This window comes from Doryrhamphus excisus, linkage group LG7 (genome assembly GCF_037039965.1).
Source record: "Doryrhamphus excisus strain RoL-2023G ecotype Guam linkage group LG7, RoL_Dexc_Guam_v1.1, whole genome shotgun sequence".
NCBI lineage: Eukaryota > Metazoa > Chordata > Actinopteri > Syngnathiformes > Syngnathidae > Doryrhamphus > Doryrhamphus excisus.
In genome coordinates this window covers 7,148,402-7,167,765 of record NC_136363.1, presented here as the reverse complement: position 1 = coordinate 7,167,765, position 19,364 = coordinate 7,148,402, and the positions used below count along the sequence as shown (strand labels likewise).

General features: G+C 42.1%; 1 protein-coding gene and 2 long non-coding RNA genes across 6 annotated transcripts in view; 2 read left to right on the top strand and 1 right to left on the bottom strand.

The window, feature by feature from the left end:
- Positions 1 to 1,653, top strand: part of LOC144899519 (uncharacterized) — a 33,923-nt gene extending 32,270 nt beyond the window's left edge. The window contains exon 3 of the long non-coding RNA XR_013627683.1: positions 1,468 to 1,653. This is a non-coding gene — a long non-coding RNA (uncharacterized LOC144899519). The remainder of the gene's footprint in view (positions 1 to 1,467) is intronic.
- dync1i1a (dynein cytoplasmic 1 intermediate chain 1a) overlaps positions 1 to 19,364 on the bottom strand; it is a 43,401-nt gene that overhangs the window by 3,649 nt on the left and 20,388 nt on the right. For 2 of the 4 annotated variants that reach the window (XM_058047778.2, XM_058047779.2), the window contains exons 8-16: positions 17,308 to 17,482; positions 17,088 to 17,187; positions 16,891 to 17,016; positions 7,988 to 8,134; positions 6,481 to 6,594; positions 6,273 to 6,406; positions 5,707 to 5,851; positions 4,106 to 4,246; positions 1,471 to 1,596 (exon numbers count right to left, since the gene is read on the bottom strand). In XM_058047778.2, coding sequence (XP_057903761.2) covers positions 1,471 to 1,596; positions 4,106 to 4,246; positions 5,707 to 5,851; positions 6,273 to 6,406; positions 6,481 to 6,594; positions 7,988 to 8,134; positions 16,891 to 17,016; positions 17,088 to 17,187; positions 17,308 to 17,482 — 1,208 coding nt within the window. The remainder of the gene's footprint in view (positions 1 to 1,470; positions 1,597 to 4,105; positions 4,247 to 5,706; positions 5,852 to 6,272; positions 6,407 to 6,480; positions 6,595 to 7,987; positions 8,135 to 16,890; positions 17,017 to 17,087; positions 17,188 to 17,307; positions 17,483 to 19,364) is intronic. The other 2 variants (XM_058047780.2, XM_058047781.2) reach the window with 1 other exon arrangement.
- LOC131102298 (uncharacterized) lies at positions 4,668 to 17,475 on the top strand. The gene is made up of 3 exons (XR_013627684.1): positions 4,668 to 5,018; positions 17,081 to 17,248; positions 17,325 to 17,475. It is a non-coding gene; the product is annotated as an uncharacterized LOC131102298 (long non-coding RNA).

The window sequence follows — 19,364 nt, the reverse complement described above, 5'->3', positions numbered from 1 at the left end:
GAACATTTGTCATAGATATGATATGAATCAGATCTCTGGCAGCCTATATACCCTGTCAATGTCAGCCTGGTGTCATAAGTCATTATTTACACCCACAGTAAATACAAATACACCCATGGTTAAAGCATGGAACATTCCAATTATTAAGGCACATATTTTTTCTTTTACAAAAAAATATTGAAAACAAATATTTTTTTAAGAATAAAGTCGGAAATTTACGAGAAGAAATTAGACGGCTATGAAAAGAGGAGACTTGACCTTTGGCCCTTAGGAGGGCAGAAGTGAGAAGGGCTAGACATTCTAATCTATTTATGCTGATAATATTTTTAATAATATTTTTTTTTTTATAATTATAAATAAAAGCTTGAGGAAAGCTGGAGCAAGAGGAAAGTGTATTTTCTCTCTGACATGTACAACACAATGACATCTACATTTACGGCTTTATTCACAGAAATTTACAAAAAAAAATTATTGTAAATTTCTGACTTTATTCTCGTAAATTTTTAAGTTTCTTCTCAGAATATTACAACCTTTGTTTTGTAAATGTTATCGTTTTTTCTTGCAAATTTACAACTTTATTCTCAAAATATTACGTCTTTTTCTCTTGTAAATTTACATCATTTTGTCTCGTAAATTTATGGCGGCGTTCTAAAAATTTTCACAACTTTTGTCTTGTAAATTTGCGAGAATAAAGTAAATTACGACTTATTCTCTAACTTACGACTTTATTCTCGTAAATTTACGACTTTTTTGTCTCTTACATTTATGACTTCATTCTCATAAATTTTTTTGTGATTTTACGACCTAATATTGCGATGTTATTCTCGTAAATGTATGACTTTTTTTCTTGTAAATATACGACTTTATTCTCATAAATGTACAACTTTCTTGTCAGAATATTATGACTCTTTCTTTTGTAATTGTAAGATTTTATTGTTGAAAAATTGACAACTTTTTTCTAAAAAATTGAACAACTTTATTCTCGGAATATTACAAGTTTTTGCAGGGGGTGCGAAGCTGCGTCATACAGGCTTTGAATGGATCTTGTAGCACCTTCGGTTGGTTTGCCGTGGCTGGATGTAACTTTTGTTGCCATTCAGATTAATGACTTTTTGTCTCATAAATTCATAAATCTCATAAATTAAATCTTAAATTTCTTGTGAATTGAGGACTTTATTCCCGGAATTTGACGACTTTATTCTCAACGTCTCACTGATATCATCAGTGGTTGACGCTCAGAAATGTTAACACACAACCAAGGTTTCGATGTATATAATAAAATATGCTGTCAAATATGATATGTGGAGTAACAGCTGTCAGTTCATGACAGTTGTCATTTTCACATTTTTTATCTGCATTTTGAGTGTTTGTTCTGGCTTCAGTATTGAAATCCAAAGACCTGAGACGTAACCTTGCATATGTCCACGTACGATATAACACTATGGCATTTTTGTGTGTCTTATTTAGTACCTCTCCGGTATCGTAGACCCACACCCGTCCTTCTGAGTCTCCCACAGCCACCTCCTTGCCTCCAGACGACCAGCGCACTCTGTTCAGGGCCGACGCACCTTCGATAGTGGCACTGGCGGTGGGTACCTGCCACACAATACCACATTACATCTCTTATTGTGTGTGCTTGTGTTGTACTTTTTTTTTAAAAGCTTCAAAAACACACAACATTTGAAGGCTTTGCGTATAAACCGTTCCTGACATGTGGCAGGCGAGCCTGACATATGTCACAAATGGAGACAGAGAGGCCTTGGCATCACGTCGCCTCACACAACGAGCTGCTGCTGCGTATTTAAAGCAGCACAAACCACAGACTGACTGCCATTAACCCGCTTGCTCCGCCCCGGTAGATTGGAACGCAGCGCTTTCAATTGACTGTATATAAATGTGTGTGTATGTGTGTGGATATCTGCTGGAAATGAGAACCAGGCGCTCTGCACTTCTCCGTTAATGCTGTTATGACTGTGTGTTTTTAATATGATGCTAACAATGGAAGTCTGTTGCTATTAGACTGTGTGTGTGTGTGTGTGTGTGTGTGTGTACCTTCTGTACATTTGTGTGTGTGTGTGTGTGTGTGAGAACGAGAGAGAGAGAGAGAGAGTAAATGTTTCTCATAAAGCACATTGTTAGGCCAGTTAGGACGTCTATAATGAACTCTTCCTCTGTGGAAGAAAAGGTCCCTGTTGAGGGAACCATGGGAAAGCCGTCATCCACCACCCAGCGTTGCTGATGACATCATTACTCATCATCGGCTTGCATTCGTTAGCCATAGTCAATATTGCAGTGATTATTATTGCCACCTCACGCTTCAAATTTCGTGGCTTCACACAATCACGTTTTTTTAAAATATATTAATAAATCATGCTGTTTTGTAGCTCAATTATTATTACAATAAAATATGTGTAAGTAAGCAATTTTTTATAATAATAATCAGCCATATTGAGCCACGAAACAGCATGATTTATTGATATATTTTGAAAATGTTGTGTCAGTAACGTTTGGTGAGACACACAAGCACCAGACTTGATGGCCGGAACAGTAGGCTTTGAATTATTTCACAATAATCCCGAACAAGGACTACTATGGCGACCCCCTGACCTCACTTCCTGTCCGCTTTAGCACATTTACAGCAACGCACACAAGTCTTATTTATATCGTATATGGCTTATTTACTCTTATTATGTTTACTATGGGGCGCCACGGCGGTCTAGTGGTTAGCGCGCAGACCTCACAGCTAGGAGACCAGGGTTCAATTCCACTCTCGGCTATCTCTGTGTGGAGTTTGCATGTTCTCCCCGTGCATGCGTGGGTTTTCTCCGGGTACTCCGGTTTCCTCCCACATTCCAAAAACATGCTAGGTTAATTGGCCACTCCAAATTGTCCATAAGTATGAATGTGAGTGTGAATGGTTGTTTGTCTATATGTGCCCTGTGATTGGCTGGCGACCAGTCGAGGGTGTACAAAAAGCCCAAAAGACAGCTGGGATAGGCTCCAGCACCCCTGCGACCCTCGTGAGGAAAAAGCGGTAGAAAATGAATGAATGAATGTTTTATAGCTCAATTATTATAATAATAAAATATGTGCAAGTAAGCAATATATTTTTTTATAATAATAATCAGCCATATTGAGCCCGAAACAGCATGATTTATTGCTATATTTTGAAAATGTTGTGTCAGTAATGTTCTGTGAGACACACAAGCACCAGACTTGATGGCCGGAACAGCAGGCTTTGAATTATTTCACAATAATCCCGAACACGGACTACTATGGCGACCCCCTGACCTCACTTCCTTTCCTTTCCTTTAGCACGGTAGCACATTTACAGCAATGCACACAAGTCTTATTTATATTGTAAATGGCTTATTTAATCTTATGTTTACTATACTGGGTAATATGAGGATAAAGGTGACTATATGGGTGTTTCCTGAACAGGCTTGTGCTACGAGTTACCAGCTTGAGTCCTACGTCGCGGAAATTCACTTATGACCAGATGTGGAACCAATTAACCGTGATAAACGAGGGATTACTGTCAAGTATCACAAACATTTGCATACATTACATTTTGTGTAGTTTCTGACATTTTATTTAGTGGTGTGACATCAATCAGCAATATTTCCAAACAATTTTGAGGAGGTTTCATCCTGACCGGACCTGTTTGATTTGTTCACTTGTCAGTATTTGTTATAAATCATCCAAGACTGAAGTATTTGATGAATCTCCAAATAAATATCACATCCTGCAGCTTAACTCCTACACGTTTCGGTCTCCAGCGTGTGATTGCAAGGCCCGAGAGGAGTGGCGATGCTGAGGTTGCGTGAATGTTGTACAGGAGTTGGAGGAATGTCAGCATGGTAGCTGGGAGGGAACGGGGACGAGAAGATGTCACCCTGTGTGATTTAAAGCCAGGGCTTGTGGGAAACGCCCACGGGGCAACGAGGGAGGGGAAAGCTAGGGTGTTTGGTTGTGTGGTTCAGGTCGAGGCGTAGCAACGGGCCCTCAGGACACACACACACACACACACACACACACATCAACATGGAGAAAACACACCCATGATGACCTTCAGTCACCCATCCATCATGGAAAAAACACACACCTCTGTGTCATTGTTGAGGTTCCACAGGTCGAGACGACCCATGCCGTCCACTGAGGCAAAGATTGCAGGGTGCACAGGTGACCACATGACATCATACACATAATCTGCGTTGTCCTCAAAAGAGTAGAGAGGCTTGTTTTGCTGAAAAAAAGAACGATCACACAACGTTTATGATGAGAAAAAGAGTCAGTGTTCAGGCTTACAGTTTTTGACTGGCTATAGACGTTGGAAAAAAAAGAAGAAAAAAAAGAGAGAGAACGGAGCGAGGGAGTGAGCGAGCTTCAGACAGAGTGGCGCTGCCTCAGCCTTGGGGCCTGTCTGGGTGTACAGCCTAATTAAAAAGCCTAGCACATTCACACAGCGCCATAAAACCGCTGGGAGAGATGAAAGAGTGCGCCCCTCCACAAGGTGTACTGTAACCTCAACACAACAGCTGTCTGACAGAGGGATGGCATGATGTAGGAAAAAAAAAATCAATTCCTCTCCCACTTTGCCCCAGTATTTCATGTAATACAAAGATGGTTGCATATTGATACTTTTGTAAATTTAAGTTTTATGCAGCGATCTTGGTTACTAGATGTGACAAATCTTAAGTGTAGAATTACTCCAGCTTCTGTTTGGACTGCGGCAGAAAGTGCCTTGATTCTCATCATCTGCGCTAACGAGTGATGCCGGGAACATCGCGCTGACGTTAGGATTGCAAGGTTTATAGCATGTCTTTCTTTATAGCGTATCCACTGTCATCAACAGGTTTCGACAGGCCGGATGAGTGTATGATAAAGGAAACAGCTCAAGCAAAAGGTCTAATTTGCATCAATATGACAATGACACCGGAACAACAAAAGAGAGAGGGAGGCTGACAAAGTGTGTGACGAACGAATTCTGAGAATTCTGAAGCCGAATGACTTTTCAGGTAGGATTCTGTTTAATTAACCGTGTCACACAAATTGGCGGCTGATGGACTGGTGCAGCCTACATATGTACAAATTTTTTTCCTCTTATATTCTCTATAGTGGATGCCTCTTGAATACCGGAGTGCTTAATACTCCGGAAATTATGGTGTTTTTAGACATATTTTGTCCTTTTGTTTTTTACATTTTTTAAATTGTTCCAAAAGTACCAATTTGTAAAATGTAAACATAATGAGCGTCCAATATTTTTCGTATATCCAGTTTTCATTTCTACAGTATGATATTGTCGCCTGAGAAGATTCAGTATATTCAAGTGCTTGCATTGAATTGAGTTAGAAACTATTCACACCTTTGCGGTATGAGGTCACACTATTTACTGTACATACATAGTTGACGCATTCATCCGAACCACGGGTCTGATCAAGGTTCATTGGTGTGATTTGTACTAAACAAAGCAAACCAAAATGAATAGTACCACTTATTGTAAATGTGGTGGAACCAATCAGATAATAATATCAAGAGCACTCAGTAAAGCACAGACCTCCGCTAAGGCTAAATAACAGTCATTTCCTCCACCCTGCTAGCTTAGAGAATATCGTAATAAATAGGCCCAGCCTTGGTGTGAATTTGATTAGCCCTACATGTTGGATGGTAAGGTAAAAAAAAAAAAAACTCCCCACATACACCCACCTTAGTGCTCCAAAGTTTGACGGTCCAGTCAAAGGAGGAAGTGATAAAAAGATGGGAAAAGTCAACAGCGCCCACTGCATTGTGACAGCTGATCCCTGTCACGGGCCCCTGGTGGCCCTCAAACATCTCACAGATCCCCGCCTTACTAAAAGGAGAAGAGAACAGGTTATGGCATGGATGACATTGAATGACATTGACTCCGTAGCTCTGAGGCAAATATGTCGACCACCTATACCTATGTCCATACTCTTACTCTATAGAAGTAGCACACTTGACTGGGTTCTGTGTGAAAGGCACAGGTGCCTAAATAGGTACGTAGATGCAGGATCTCTGTGGTTAAAAAAAAACCCTCCATACTCAAAATTGGAGAAAGACATTAAAATATTTAGCCAATTTTTCCATCTACATGCGGGTGTGCTGGAGCCTATCCTGGAGCCATTAATGAACTGTTGATGTCTAATTAGAACCTGACATTTTACAACCATGAGGCGCCAGTAAACACTTTTAACATGCAACATGCATGACAGCATGTGTATATACACTATGTGTGTGTTCAACTACTGTACCTGCCATGTCTGGATGCAGTATACACCGTGCCCTCCTCACTCCCTACAACATAATTGTTTACATCTCCAGTAGGAAAGGCCATGCCGGTTACTGCCACTGGTTTGGATTTATTGTACACCAGTTCCATTGTCTCCTACAAACACACACACATACAGTACATGACATATGACATTATGCGATGTTGTATCGTTGACGTGTGTTGCGTACCTGAGGCTGAGACAGCATGTCCAGACTCCAGGAGCACATCCTGCCGTCTGTAGACACAGTGATCAGGTTGTTGGCATTCTGGGTGCCCACCACATTCACAGAGTACACAGGGTGCTACATACAAGGAGCATACACAAAATGGCCACAAAAAGTATATTTTATATACAAGAAAATACTATGAAAATGTAGTTATAGTAAACAAAATATTTAAGAATAACATCACTGTTTTGGGGCACTGTTAGTTGATTTAGCAATGCTATAATGACCCTGTACAATTTATTTCTACAATAAACAATATTACAACCCCTACCATATCACTTTCCAGGAGGGGAGGGCACTGAACTTGACATCGGAAATCTGCTATTAATGGCTGTGGCTGTCTGACCGGAGCAGCTGTGTGGGTACAGTACAGATGTACACTAAACATCTGAATGTAAAATGTAACTGTAATTGGAATGTAAAATCTGCTATTAACGGCTGTGGCTCTCTGACCAGAGCAGCTGTGTAGGTACAGTACAGTTCTAAGGCTGTGGAGCTGATACTATGTATATAACTGGAATGTAAAATCTGCTATTCATGGCTGTGGCTCTCTGACCGGAGCAGCTGTTTGGGTACAGTACAGTTCTACAGATGTACAGCAAACATCTGTACATCTGTACAACACAACTGTACTGAATGTAAAATGTAACTGTAATTGGAATGTAAAATTCGCTATTAATGGCTGTGGCTCTCTGACCGGAGCAGCTGTGTGGGTACAGTACAGTTGTACAGATGTACAGATGTTTGCTGTACATCTGTACAGTTATATACAGAGTTTCAGCTCCACCGCCTTAGAAGCAGAATTACCATTAATAGCAGATTTTACATTCCAGTTATATACATAGTTTCAGCCTTAGAACATAGATTATAGCTGTGTCCTAAAATTCTACCTTTATAGTCATGACATCATTCATTACGTTGGTAGCGCTAGCAGGCTCCCATGCTCAGTGCAGTCGCCTTTAAATGGACTCTACATCTGGTTACTGCTGTGCAAATCCACAGGAGTGTGTGAAACCATAATGTCATTACTGGGTAGTAATTGATTTGTGTCCCGGGCCACACAAAGAATCCTTTCAGCAATCAGCACCACGCTAAGCCGCCTTGGTCTGCCTGAGTGGAGAGGACATGAGCGAAGGCCTCGTTATTCGGCATATACTTTAAGCCAACTGTGTGTACGGCATTGTTGGTGTGTGCGTGTGTGTATATCTACCGAACCGCCTGGAGATGTGATTATACATGACTCTGGTTCTTATGATGTTACCCGTGTGAAGTATATGGGTCAGCTGTTTATTGGGGGTCAGAGAGTGAAGTGTGCGGATCCTTGTGTGTGTAGTGGTGTCAACATGGCAGTGGAAATATATACTGTATATGTTTTTATATATTGACAGTATATGGAAATATAGTATATACAATTTATACTTCAGTTTTTTGTACTGTGGTCATCAGCTTCTGTTTATGACGGGCTTACAGTGTGCGCAGCAGCCGACAGGGGAGTCCTCTGGACGGGGGTCCGTCTGTGACTGCGGTTGTCCCACAGGACAATCTGCCCCGAGTAGGTGCCCCCTACCACCAGGTTGGGGTGAAACTTCGCGAAACCCACAGACACCACTGGAGACTGCGGAAAGAGAGGATGAGGAGAGCGAGATAACAGCATGTTATTGTGGTGTGATGCTGGATAGGGGGAAGGTGATGAGAACACAAGGACTGGTCAGAGGAACAGATATGAACCAGAGAAGTGTAACACTAGCTGTAGTGTGAGGGAGGGAGGAGCGATGAAGGCTTTGCTTTGGGTGGCAGACATGAGGAGACAAGACGGCCGAGAGATGATGAGTTTGGCAATGGCGAGGCTCCGCCAAGAAGGGGTGACGCTGGGGCGGAGGCCAGACAAAGAGGGGAATTGTAGTCCTCTTTCCCCCTCAGCCGTTTCACATTACAGCATCAAAAACCCCAGCAGCCACTGGAGCGCTCACTGTAGCCTCCATCATGACAAGCGCACCCCCTCAAAGACACACACACACACACACCCTCCCAATGCAGTGTTTATTGCATTTGGGTTCCTCTTCACTGCTTTTCCCCTTCAGGCTTCTGCATGCTCCAGCCAGCACTCCCTGACCCACAGCCACTGTAGCATCTATTCTTAGGATCGGGGGAAAAAGCAATGCACTGTTTGCTAGGATGTATTCACCCCTTTTATCCATAAGCCAACATATTCATGCAACAACAAGACCTTCAATCTGTGCATTGTATGCTACACTAACGTTAAAAACCTACAGTTACAATTTGAAAACCTCTAATTGTGTAAAATATGTTTACATTATATCGTTACTGCTGTCAGTTTGCCTCCATTCGTCCCGCCATCCCCACTTGTCTCCCTCTTTTTAATCAGGCTTTTAACTAATATTTGTAAACTTTTCTTGTTTTTATCTTTTTACCAGTGTTTTGTTTTTATCTTTTTAGTCATATTTTTAGTTTTTGGTCTTCAGCTTTTAACTCCAGTGTTATGTTTTTATCTTTTTAGTCCTATTTTATGCTCTTAGTCTTAAGCTTCTAACTCCAGTGTTTCCTCAGAGGGGTCCTCCACACTGGGGGCTGTGTCGGGTCTGCTGAGGGGGTGCCATCCTTGGGTCCCTTCGACACGGCTGGCTGGGGGTTCCTCCCTTTGATGTGGGGGTCCGCCCGTCTATCGGAGTGCTGGTCCTCCGATGGCACGGCCTGCAGCTCCTCCCAGTGTGGACGGCCCCAAAGGTGGTGTTTCCTTGTTCCTCAGTGCCATGCCATGTCTCCCTAATGTGTGTGATTGTGTGCTTGCGTGTGTGTGTGCGTGTGTGGGTCTAGCATGGAGGGTGGGAAGGAAGGGCTTTCTTTTGTTTTATTGTTTTTTCCTTTTAATTGTGGAAATTGTTTTAATTCTGTAAAGCACTTTGTGTTGCATTTCTTTGCAGGAAAAGTGCTATACAAATAAAGTTGATTTGATTTGATTTGATCAATGCCGACGACTACTGCGCCATGTGCACAACAGCCGACTTCCAAACCCGAGTACACTTTGTAAAGGAGACTGGAAAAGAAACCAGAAGGAAAGCAAACACTCTTTCTCTCTTTTTATGGTTTTCTTCTGAAGAGTCCCTGGCTTCCAGAGGAATGGCGCGGGACTCAGATGTCAGAACTCAAAATAAACTCAACTTCTGTGGTGAAAATAAAGTTGCTCGTAAGCCGGCGAAGGAGGCCCTCGATGAACAGTTTATTTATACGGTTAGATAAAGAGGGATATGGCTGCGTTGACGCCGCAAGTAGAGTCGAACCGGTCAAAAGATATTGAAATAGAAATGTTCAAAGCGTGTGTGTTGAACATATCAAGTGCGGTGGCATCACAAGGATGATCTGTCACACTCCCATACATGGATGATACGTACATGAACGACTATCTTTTACTTCACTGAGATGCACATTAAGATAAGCACTGTGGTTGTCTGACTGACTGCTGTTTGAAGTCTCTGCCTCCATCATAAACTCATTGGAGACAAACATGCGTCGCTATAGCGCCACCACAACAATCATTGTCTTTGTTTAAGGAGTGTGACGAGTACGGAAGGCTAAAATAAAGGACGACTCATTCATCTCGTGTACCACTAATTCAAAAGGACAGTGGCAACTGTTCAATATTTCACGACTGTTGGCGCAACTTGCTATTCTCTAACAAGACGTTGGCCCGTGATTGAGATCATTTGAGACCGAGATGATCATTCACCTCAATAACCAGCGGTAAACACATTAATACATAAACATTTTATTATCTTTGGTTGACCAAACATCCTGTTTTTTCAGGACGTGTACTTGAAATAAGTCTGGTGCTTGTGTGTCTCACCCAACATTACAGTAACATTACTGACACCTAGTGACCAATGTAGTATATTATATATCAGAGGCTCCCAAACCGTTCACAGTTGCGTAACTTTCATTTTTATTCATGTATCCCCTATGACAGTTAGTATACCCCTGGGGACCTTGGCTATATCATTACGTCTTTGAATGCATCTTCTGAATGCCTTATATTTGTATTATTTGTATTTGTATCATTTGTATTGGGGAGGAGTGACTGTATTTCATATTTTTTTGTGGTTTATTGGTCCATTCATCTGTGATTGGCTGGCGACCAGTCCGGGGTGTGCCCCGCCTCATGCCCGAAGACAGCTGGGATAGGCTCCAGCACCCCCATGACCCTCGTGAGGAAAAAGCGGTAGAAAATGAATGATTTTTTTCTAGCGCGTAGCTGGAGCTTATCCCAGCTGTCTTCAGGTCCAGTTAACTAACAGATTCAAGACTTAAAAAGTGAGCTATTATTTTTTAATATAAACATTTTCTATGAGGCACTATAAGACATCTTTGAGTAGTCTCATTTGGGTATCCCATTGCCGGTCCGAGTATCCTGATTTGTGGTAATCCAAATATGGTCAACCTATATTATCTTCATTGATATTATTGCTGTGTGTGACTAATAACAGCAAAGCAAAATCAAATAAACAGCACTTCTTATGTGCTAGTAATGTCATTATAATGAATTGAGGGAGGCAGCATGGTGTGGTAGTGGTTAGCACGTCTACTACTCGAAATAACTTTGAATGTATTTGTTGCATTTATTAGGAGTCGATCCTTCTACAGCATCTTACTCTCTTCCTTCCACTCTTTTATTCATACCTCTGGACACGCCAGCAGCACATCTGTCTAAATAACACCGTAACAGCTCTCACATGTGATTGCATTGCCAAATCAGGCTTGACGTTTCTTTTTTTTTTTTTTTTTTTCAAACACCATGTGGCTTTTGTGGATGATTCTCAACTTGCATGCAGCACGGGCCGGACCACCCCACCCCCCACCCCCCACAGCAACACTTGACAGGCAGGTTGTGAAGGGTGAGGGAGGGCGTGACAGGTTGAAAGGTAGCAGTGGAAGCCATGCCTGAATATACTGAATATATAACTGAGGTAATGTAGATGGGAAGTGTTGTGTTAAGGATGGATGAAAGACGGTACCCGGTGAAGGATGAGGGAGGAATGAAGGAATGATAAAGAGAGAAAAGGACGCTGGCGTGCGAGGACCACTCCCTCTTTTGTTGCCTTTTTTTTTTCCTGGCCTCTGAAGTCATATTGGAGAGGAAGAGATGTTGAGAAAAGAATAGGAAGTGAAGTCAAGTGGGGCGGTGGGGGGTTGGGGGGGTTACAGACAGCAGATACTGTAGATCCACACTCCATCCCCATCCAGCCCACTGCTCCATCTTCACCGCACTCATCTGTTTTCCACTCTGCCTTATCAGGACCAGATGGATATGTCTTCTTCTGCGTTGCCCCCCCCTCCCCCCTCACGCCCCCATCCTCACCACCACCTCCCCTGACTTTGCTCGTTTATGACACCCCACACATTTTGTCACTCTGCGGTTTTAGGCTCGGAAAAAGAAAATACCAGGCACGGTCTCTATTTTAACCAGGCCAAGAATAAAAGCCTTAAAAATACTTCTCTCTTTCCCTTTATGGTTTATTGTAGCTTTCGCTGTTTATCTACTAAATATTATCAACTGGTGGTATTTATATATAAATATTTAAATCAACTTCAGTTTTCACTGTAAATTTGTAATTTTAACCTTCATGATCAGGACGTTATTATTATGATTTTGTCCCTTGAAGGTATCATTTAAACTATTTAGGTTACATTGTGTTAAAATATAGTACAGTAATCCTTTATTTATTGTGGTTGATTGATCCTAGACCTGACAGTGATAAGTGAATTTCTGACAAGTAGAACTCTTTTTTTAGAAAGGTAATAAAGGATTAGTGGTAGTAGCTAGAGCAGAGAAACCTGCTTACGACTTTCTGAATAAAATTTCAAACATTATTAGAGCCCTCCAGACATGAATTAACACCCCTATAGTCACCTTTACTCTCGTATTACTCAAAATAGTAGTCATAATAACAGAAAATAAGCCATTTAAGACACCCAATAAGACTAAATGGGTTCCACTGTTGGACAGGAAGAGTTCATGTTTAACTTGCCGTGGGTTACCACAGTACCTGGATTATTCAAACCTGCAATAAAGTCCTGTTTTTCCGGTGATCAAGTCCCCTCACTTGTTGCTAGACAGGGTTCATGGCGCTCAATTATAACTGCCCCATAGGAAGGGATCACTACTTGTGATGACTTCTGTATTAAAGTTAACAAATAGTGCTGCATCTGGATCGGCTTCCTATGTACGCATCATCCGAAATTATCTTTATCACATAGAAAACTTACATGCTGATGTTCAGTACCACATCAAACGCCTCTTGGTCCTCCATCACAATGTTAACAAAGGTTGTCGATCGAGTCCCTCAAACTCTTGTCTCTGCTTTCTCCTCGTCAGTACTTAATCAACAGTTAACCGCATGCTAAAAGGCCTATGGAGACATGTGAGGCAGTGGAGGTATTAATACAGAAAAATTGACTGAGTTCAATGGGATATGACAGTAGCAGTGGGGGTTGTTACTGGGAAGCGTGTGGTTTTAAGGCGGGGGGTGGGGGGGTGGGCATTGGTTTTAAGTCAAACGGGCTCTTTAATGTGGAGTGACTTCGCCCACTTGAGAGGCTGGTGTGAAGTTACAAGATTGGACCTAACTGGGATGAGGCTATGATAGGTTCACTGGCCGGGACAGCTACGCCTCTCACAAGAAGCACTTGGAGTATGACGACTCTCCAAAAATAAAAAAAGTATTGTTGTGATTTAAGACCTCCAATTTATAACACACTTACTTACTAGAATGGCACTCGGTACATTTTGCCTCAACAAAATAGCCATCAAAAAGAAAATGGATAGATGGCACTGCGATGTTGTCTCTGTCCAACAGGGGGAGCCAGAGGGGCCCAGATCCCAGAAAAGGGCTGATGTCATTGCAGCACCCCAATTAATGCGTTGCTCAGGTGCAATGCATTATGCGAAAATGAGATTAGAATTTAGCCATAAATTATCTGTACCGTAGTATCAGTTCCAGGGTTCAAAGTTTAGAAAAATTCAAAAGTAATAAAATCGTTTCCTTTACACCAGCAATTACAGTATTAAAGGAAGATGCCTTACTACTCCCTTGAAAATATTTACAATCTATATTCAATGTGAGTATGAATGGTTGTTTGTCTGTATGTGCGCTGATTGGCTGGTGACCTTTTTTAGCATCTACTCTGGGATAGGCTTTAGCTTATCCAATGCCCCTCTACTAGAGATGTCCAGTGCCCAGTCCAAAGCCCGGAGAACTAGGATGCCAAATATAACCAACGATTAATTCAATAACCACCTGCATTATTTAGTAGCAACAGCACCTCAACATAATCTCACAAATAAGACCACTAAGACCACATAAGTGTCCTAAATGTCACCAAAACCAAATCTAAACAGTTTTAGCACAAACAGGAAGCAAGCTGCATTTGAAAGGACTGTTTCTGCATCTCTATGCCCATTCACTTGGCTTTGCAGAAAACATAGGAGACCAAAACCTCAACTGAAACATCAAACCGTCTGTAAGCCTAAAACAATAAAGCCCCAAAATGAACCAGACATCAACCACAAACCCCAAAGACTCAGCAGCACTGTCTTTCTTTTCTATCACCCCCCCCCCACACACACCCATTTATAGCTTTCAACCATCTACCTATCCATACACCAGATGAAAAATCCTTCTGTGGGCATGTTATATAAACAAAAATGGATGAAATGCCATGAAAGCGTTTCTCTGGGTGTGCCAACGCCAACAGAAAGGATCTGCCAAACCAACTCATGCATATGTGTATGCGTGTACTGCAGGGGCCCGCGGGCCAAATGTGGCCCGCAGGACGCTAGTTTAGGCCCCCTTGTTTGCGAGTTAGCATGTGTCTCAAGACCCTGCAGTTGCGCAATATGTTGTGAATAAAAAAAAGTATAAATGTGACTATAGTCGTGTTTTGTCATGTCTACAGGGCTCTAATAATGCTTTGTTCATTTTAATCTGAAAAAAAAAAATTGTCTACCCACCAACTATATGTGGTTTCTTAAGTTTTTATTATTTGCCGTTTTATTATTATTATTATATTTATTTATTTATTACTGATTGATTGATTTTCTTTATTCTTGATTTGTTTATTTATTTTTCATCTTATTTTGTGCAGAAAAATAAAAATTAAGATATTTGAGAACAGTGGAATGTTTTATCAGAGCTTTTATTGTAGAAAATCGTAATCAAAGCACAGAAAAAGTTTGTATATTTTTCTGTTTTTAATAAATTTCTTTTTTTTTTTTTGGAAAACCTGATGCGGCCCAGCCTCACCCAGACCCTAGCTCCAGTGGCCCCCAGGTAAATTGAGTTTGAGACCCCTGGTGTACTGCATGCATATACAGTCAATACTGTGTTTGTTTGATCAGGGATGGACAGTATATTAAATATTTGTTACTTTTAATTCAAACGGGATGTGGAGTGCAAACAAAGGAAGAGGACAACATCGAGAAAGTGGGGCTTAGTGGTTTGGAGAAGGGTGAAATGGCACAGCATTCATGCATGTTCAATAAATATTTAATCCATTCCGATCGCTACAGAGCGTCTTTTTGCTAAATATTTTACCAGGTCGTGCAAACAGTCACAGGAGTGACATATGATAAGGGTGTGCAACTTCAAGTATAACATGTATCCTGCTTGGATATTATTGCTCTGATGTGATGCACTGATCATACCTAACCTGTAAACAGTGTCTGTATGGAGGTGCTGTGCGTCATTTTCTGAAATCATTTTTATTGCACACAGGTGCAAATGTGGTCCTGCAAGCTTTACAATGCAGCTCAACTGTTGCGTGGACTTGGCTGCCCCTTCTTCATGCATGGATCACTTGCTTGCCCAAACAATATTTCATTATGACTACAACTAAATAGGTTCGGAAAGTCGCATGTTGATAAAGTCATATATACAAGACATATTTGGACTAAGAAATGGACATACAATCCATACAATCCATCCATAAAACCACCAGATTTGAGCAGCTGTGTAAATTACAGCAGTCAAACAATGAATTGCTGACAGAAGAGGTTGGATTAGACTGGCTAGCTGCATGCAGGCCAAGCAGTGTGATCGATGCTCCCAATATTGATATTTTTTGTAGATGATTTCCATATTTAGGCTGTACGGTGGACGAGTGTTTGGCGCACAGACCTCACAGCTAGGAGACCCGAGTTCGATTCCACCCTCGGGCATCTCTGTGTTGAGTTTGCATGTTCTCCTTGTATTCGGGTACTCCGGTTTCCTCCCACATTCCAAAAACATGCTAGGTTAATTAGCGACTCCAAATTGTCCATAGGTATGAATGTGAGTGTGAATGGTTGTTTGTCTATATGTGCCCTGTGATTGGCTGGCCACCAGTCCAGGGTGTACCCCGCCTCTCGCCCGAAGACAGCTGGGATAGGCTCCAGCACCCCCGCGACCCTCGTGAGGAAAAAGCAGTAGAAAATTAATGAATGAATGAATGATTTCCATAATTAGGCTGTACGTGGACGAGTGGTTAGCACACAGGCCTCACAGCTAGGAGACCCGAGTTCGATTCCACCCACGGGCATCTCTGTGTGGAGTTTGCATGTTCTCCTTGTGTTCGGGTACTCCTCCCACAATCCAAAAACATGCTAGGTTAATTAGCGACTCCAAATTGTCCATAGGTATGAATGTGAGTCTGAATGGTTGTTTGTCTATAGTATGTGCCCTGTGATTGGCTGGCGACCAGTCCAGGGTGTACCCCGCCTCTCGCCCGAAGACAGCTGGGATAGGCTCCAGCACCCCCCGCGACTCTTGTGAGGATAAGCGTTAGAAAATGAATGAATGAATTTCCATATTTCTACCCATGGTCGTAATTGGGGAAACACGGGAGGGCTCACATCAAACACGGCAAGCATCGTTGTGGGTGGGCCAACACTCACACACATGTTGTGGCGTCAGATTAGGAAGTGGTAGGCCACATCATTTTACTACCCAGAAGTTTCTGCAAAGGCTCCCCGGTCTCCCCCCGCCCCCATCCGTCAGTCATCAACCGAGCGTCTACCATTTTCTAACTGTCACTTGCTATTACCATCACACCTGTCAATGTATTTCTCCCCCAGAGAAGTGGCCTCCGGTAGCAGCGTGCGCATTATTGAAGATGGTGGATGCTTTGTTTGGTGGTCTTAAGCCAAACATAGAAATATTGGAGTTAATTTCTAGACTGGGGGGGGTCAGTAAAAATGTACCAAATGTGGTTGTTACTCTATTACTGCATTCAATAGAACTTTTCCCACCAAAGTCCACATACTAAAATATGAAAGGATGCACTTTGGACACCCCTTCAATAGAATAGGAAAGCAGAGTGTACCTGACAGTGAAAGATGTACTCTGGTGTGGCCTTTTTGAACTTGATGTTCCACACCAGGGCGACACCATCTGGCTCATGTGGGGCATCTTCATTGTTATTATAGGAGGCAACGAGCAGCTCAGGATACTACGGTAAAAGGTAGAGAGTAAAACGTAATAATGATCATATTGTGTTGTTTCATAAAATGAAGGTCTCACCTGAGGGGACCAGTCAAGACAGGTGACAACACGATGTTTGGACCAGTGTTCATCATAGAAAAGTCTACTGAAGGACAAACTGGAGCCTCCAGCTAGATCTCTAGAAACACACAACAGGGATGACGTGAATCTTACCAGCTTCAAGACAACTAAGAGTTACGGTACACCTTTTCTTTGTAGCGCCGCATCCGCAAATAAGACGTAATCATACCAGACTCACCCTTCCTTGTCCTCCAGGGCTCGACCGCTGTAGTCGAAGAAGATGTCACTGCTTTCGGCAAGAGCTCTCTCCATCACCCGGATGCTGCAGTCGAAGAAACTCTGGAACTCAGTAGAGTGAAGTATCTGCTGCCTTTCCTCCTCCGTCAGCTCCCGCAGCGTGGGGAAAGGACCTGCTGGTAGGAATAATTGATGTCTTCTTACTTTCAATATGGTTTACATCCTTATTTGGCCAATAAAAACAAGTAGCAGAGCTTAACATTTCATCTTTTTTGGTTAAGAGATGGCAGAACTTGATGAAAATGAAGAGAAAATAATTATATATCCTATTGAAAATGTATTGAACAGTTCTCCATCACAGTCTTGTGGTTCGCTCCCTCGCTATATGGCTTTTTTCCACCAAAAGATCGCTTTTCTGTGCTAGACTATGATCAATTATGACACAAAACAAATTGAAATACACCTGATATGTTGTATTCTGGTCACTAGGTGGCAGTAATGTCACATTACGTTAGCTCACCTTGCACTCGATGGATGCAGAGTGAAAAAAGGTTCTCCTATTCCAATTGGAAGTGGTACATTTTTGGTTTCTTTTTCAGCTTAGAAGAAATACATTTGAGGCTAGCTGGTTAGCTCACTCGCTTGTTAGCTGGCTAGCTTGCTCCTCCAGAATAAGAGTTGAGAATTATGTTGTAAACAAAAAATAATAGGAGTGTAATGGTGACTATAGGGGTGTTATTTCATTTTTACAGGGTTCTAATTTTTATTTTATTTTATTTTATTTTCTACCGCTTTTTCCTCACGAGGGTCGCGGGGGGTGCTGGAGCCTATCCCAGCTGTCTTCGGGCGAGAGGCGGGGTACACCCTGGACTGGCATTTATTTTATTTTATTTTATAATATATAAAACATTTTCTATACTCTAACTTTGAAAATATATATAATTAATCTCTATGAAGGAGGAACGACTATAAGCATAACAGCAATAACTAAGTACAACAAATCTGGGGAAGTATAGTAATCAGCAATCATATTAATCAATCAGAATTCCTTCATGACCGTTGGCCATTAAAGATCATTCTGAGATAGAATGTCAGCGAATATTGATAGCCAACAAGATGACAAGTGAAGACTACATAAAAGCGTCTTTGTGTACTCTGAAAAGCGCTATACAAATAAAATGTATTATTATTATTACATCATGTGCTCCTTGTAGCATGTTCAGCGGATCCAGATCCAGAACAACAAGCAGGACCTAATGAACTACAAACAGTTCGTAATGCAGGTTTAATAAAATACCACAGTAAAGAACTTCATAAAACGGACAAAAACAATACGGCCTCCCTTTGAACATAATGCTTGCACAGCATGGCGTTCACTTATTGAAGTCACTGTCCCCGAGCACACACACACACACACACGCGGCATTTTAGAGCGTGGTGTGCTCAAACACACAAATACGGACCTTTCCCCTGCCTCTTGACTTTGATCCCCCTCATCCATTTGTGTTTGTTACGAGTTGTCAGAAAAGACCGAATAGAGTGGAACACATCAAAGGGGGGGGACCTTCTAACGGGCCGCGATGGAGACGAGACGGATGACTGTGTGTTTATGACTGCATATGTGTGTGCTCGAGTCACGCACGGCTCGCTGATGATTATGCATGCGTGCATTTGAATATGGTCATCTCTCATCAAGTCCTTTATGTGTTGCGTTTGAGTGCATTTCCTTATTACTAAAAAAAACTCCACAGAAGCATACGCACACGCTCTGTTGTTCTTGGCTTTGAAGTACGGTCCGGGGGTCATGTGGAAGGTTTTTCATCAGCGCTGACCTCTACATGCCAGAGAGTTGATACGGCGGATGAGCCTTAACCCCAAGCTAACCCCCCCACCTCCCACTCTTCCATCTGATACACTCGCTAACACGGTTGCAGACAATGGGGCCGTGTTTGGTGACAGCTTGAACAGCTTACATGTGAGAAGTCAAGGGACATAACGCGTGCAAGGGATTGGATGCAATCATATACACTAACCAGACACAACATTAGAAACACCCAC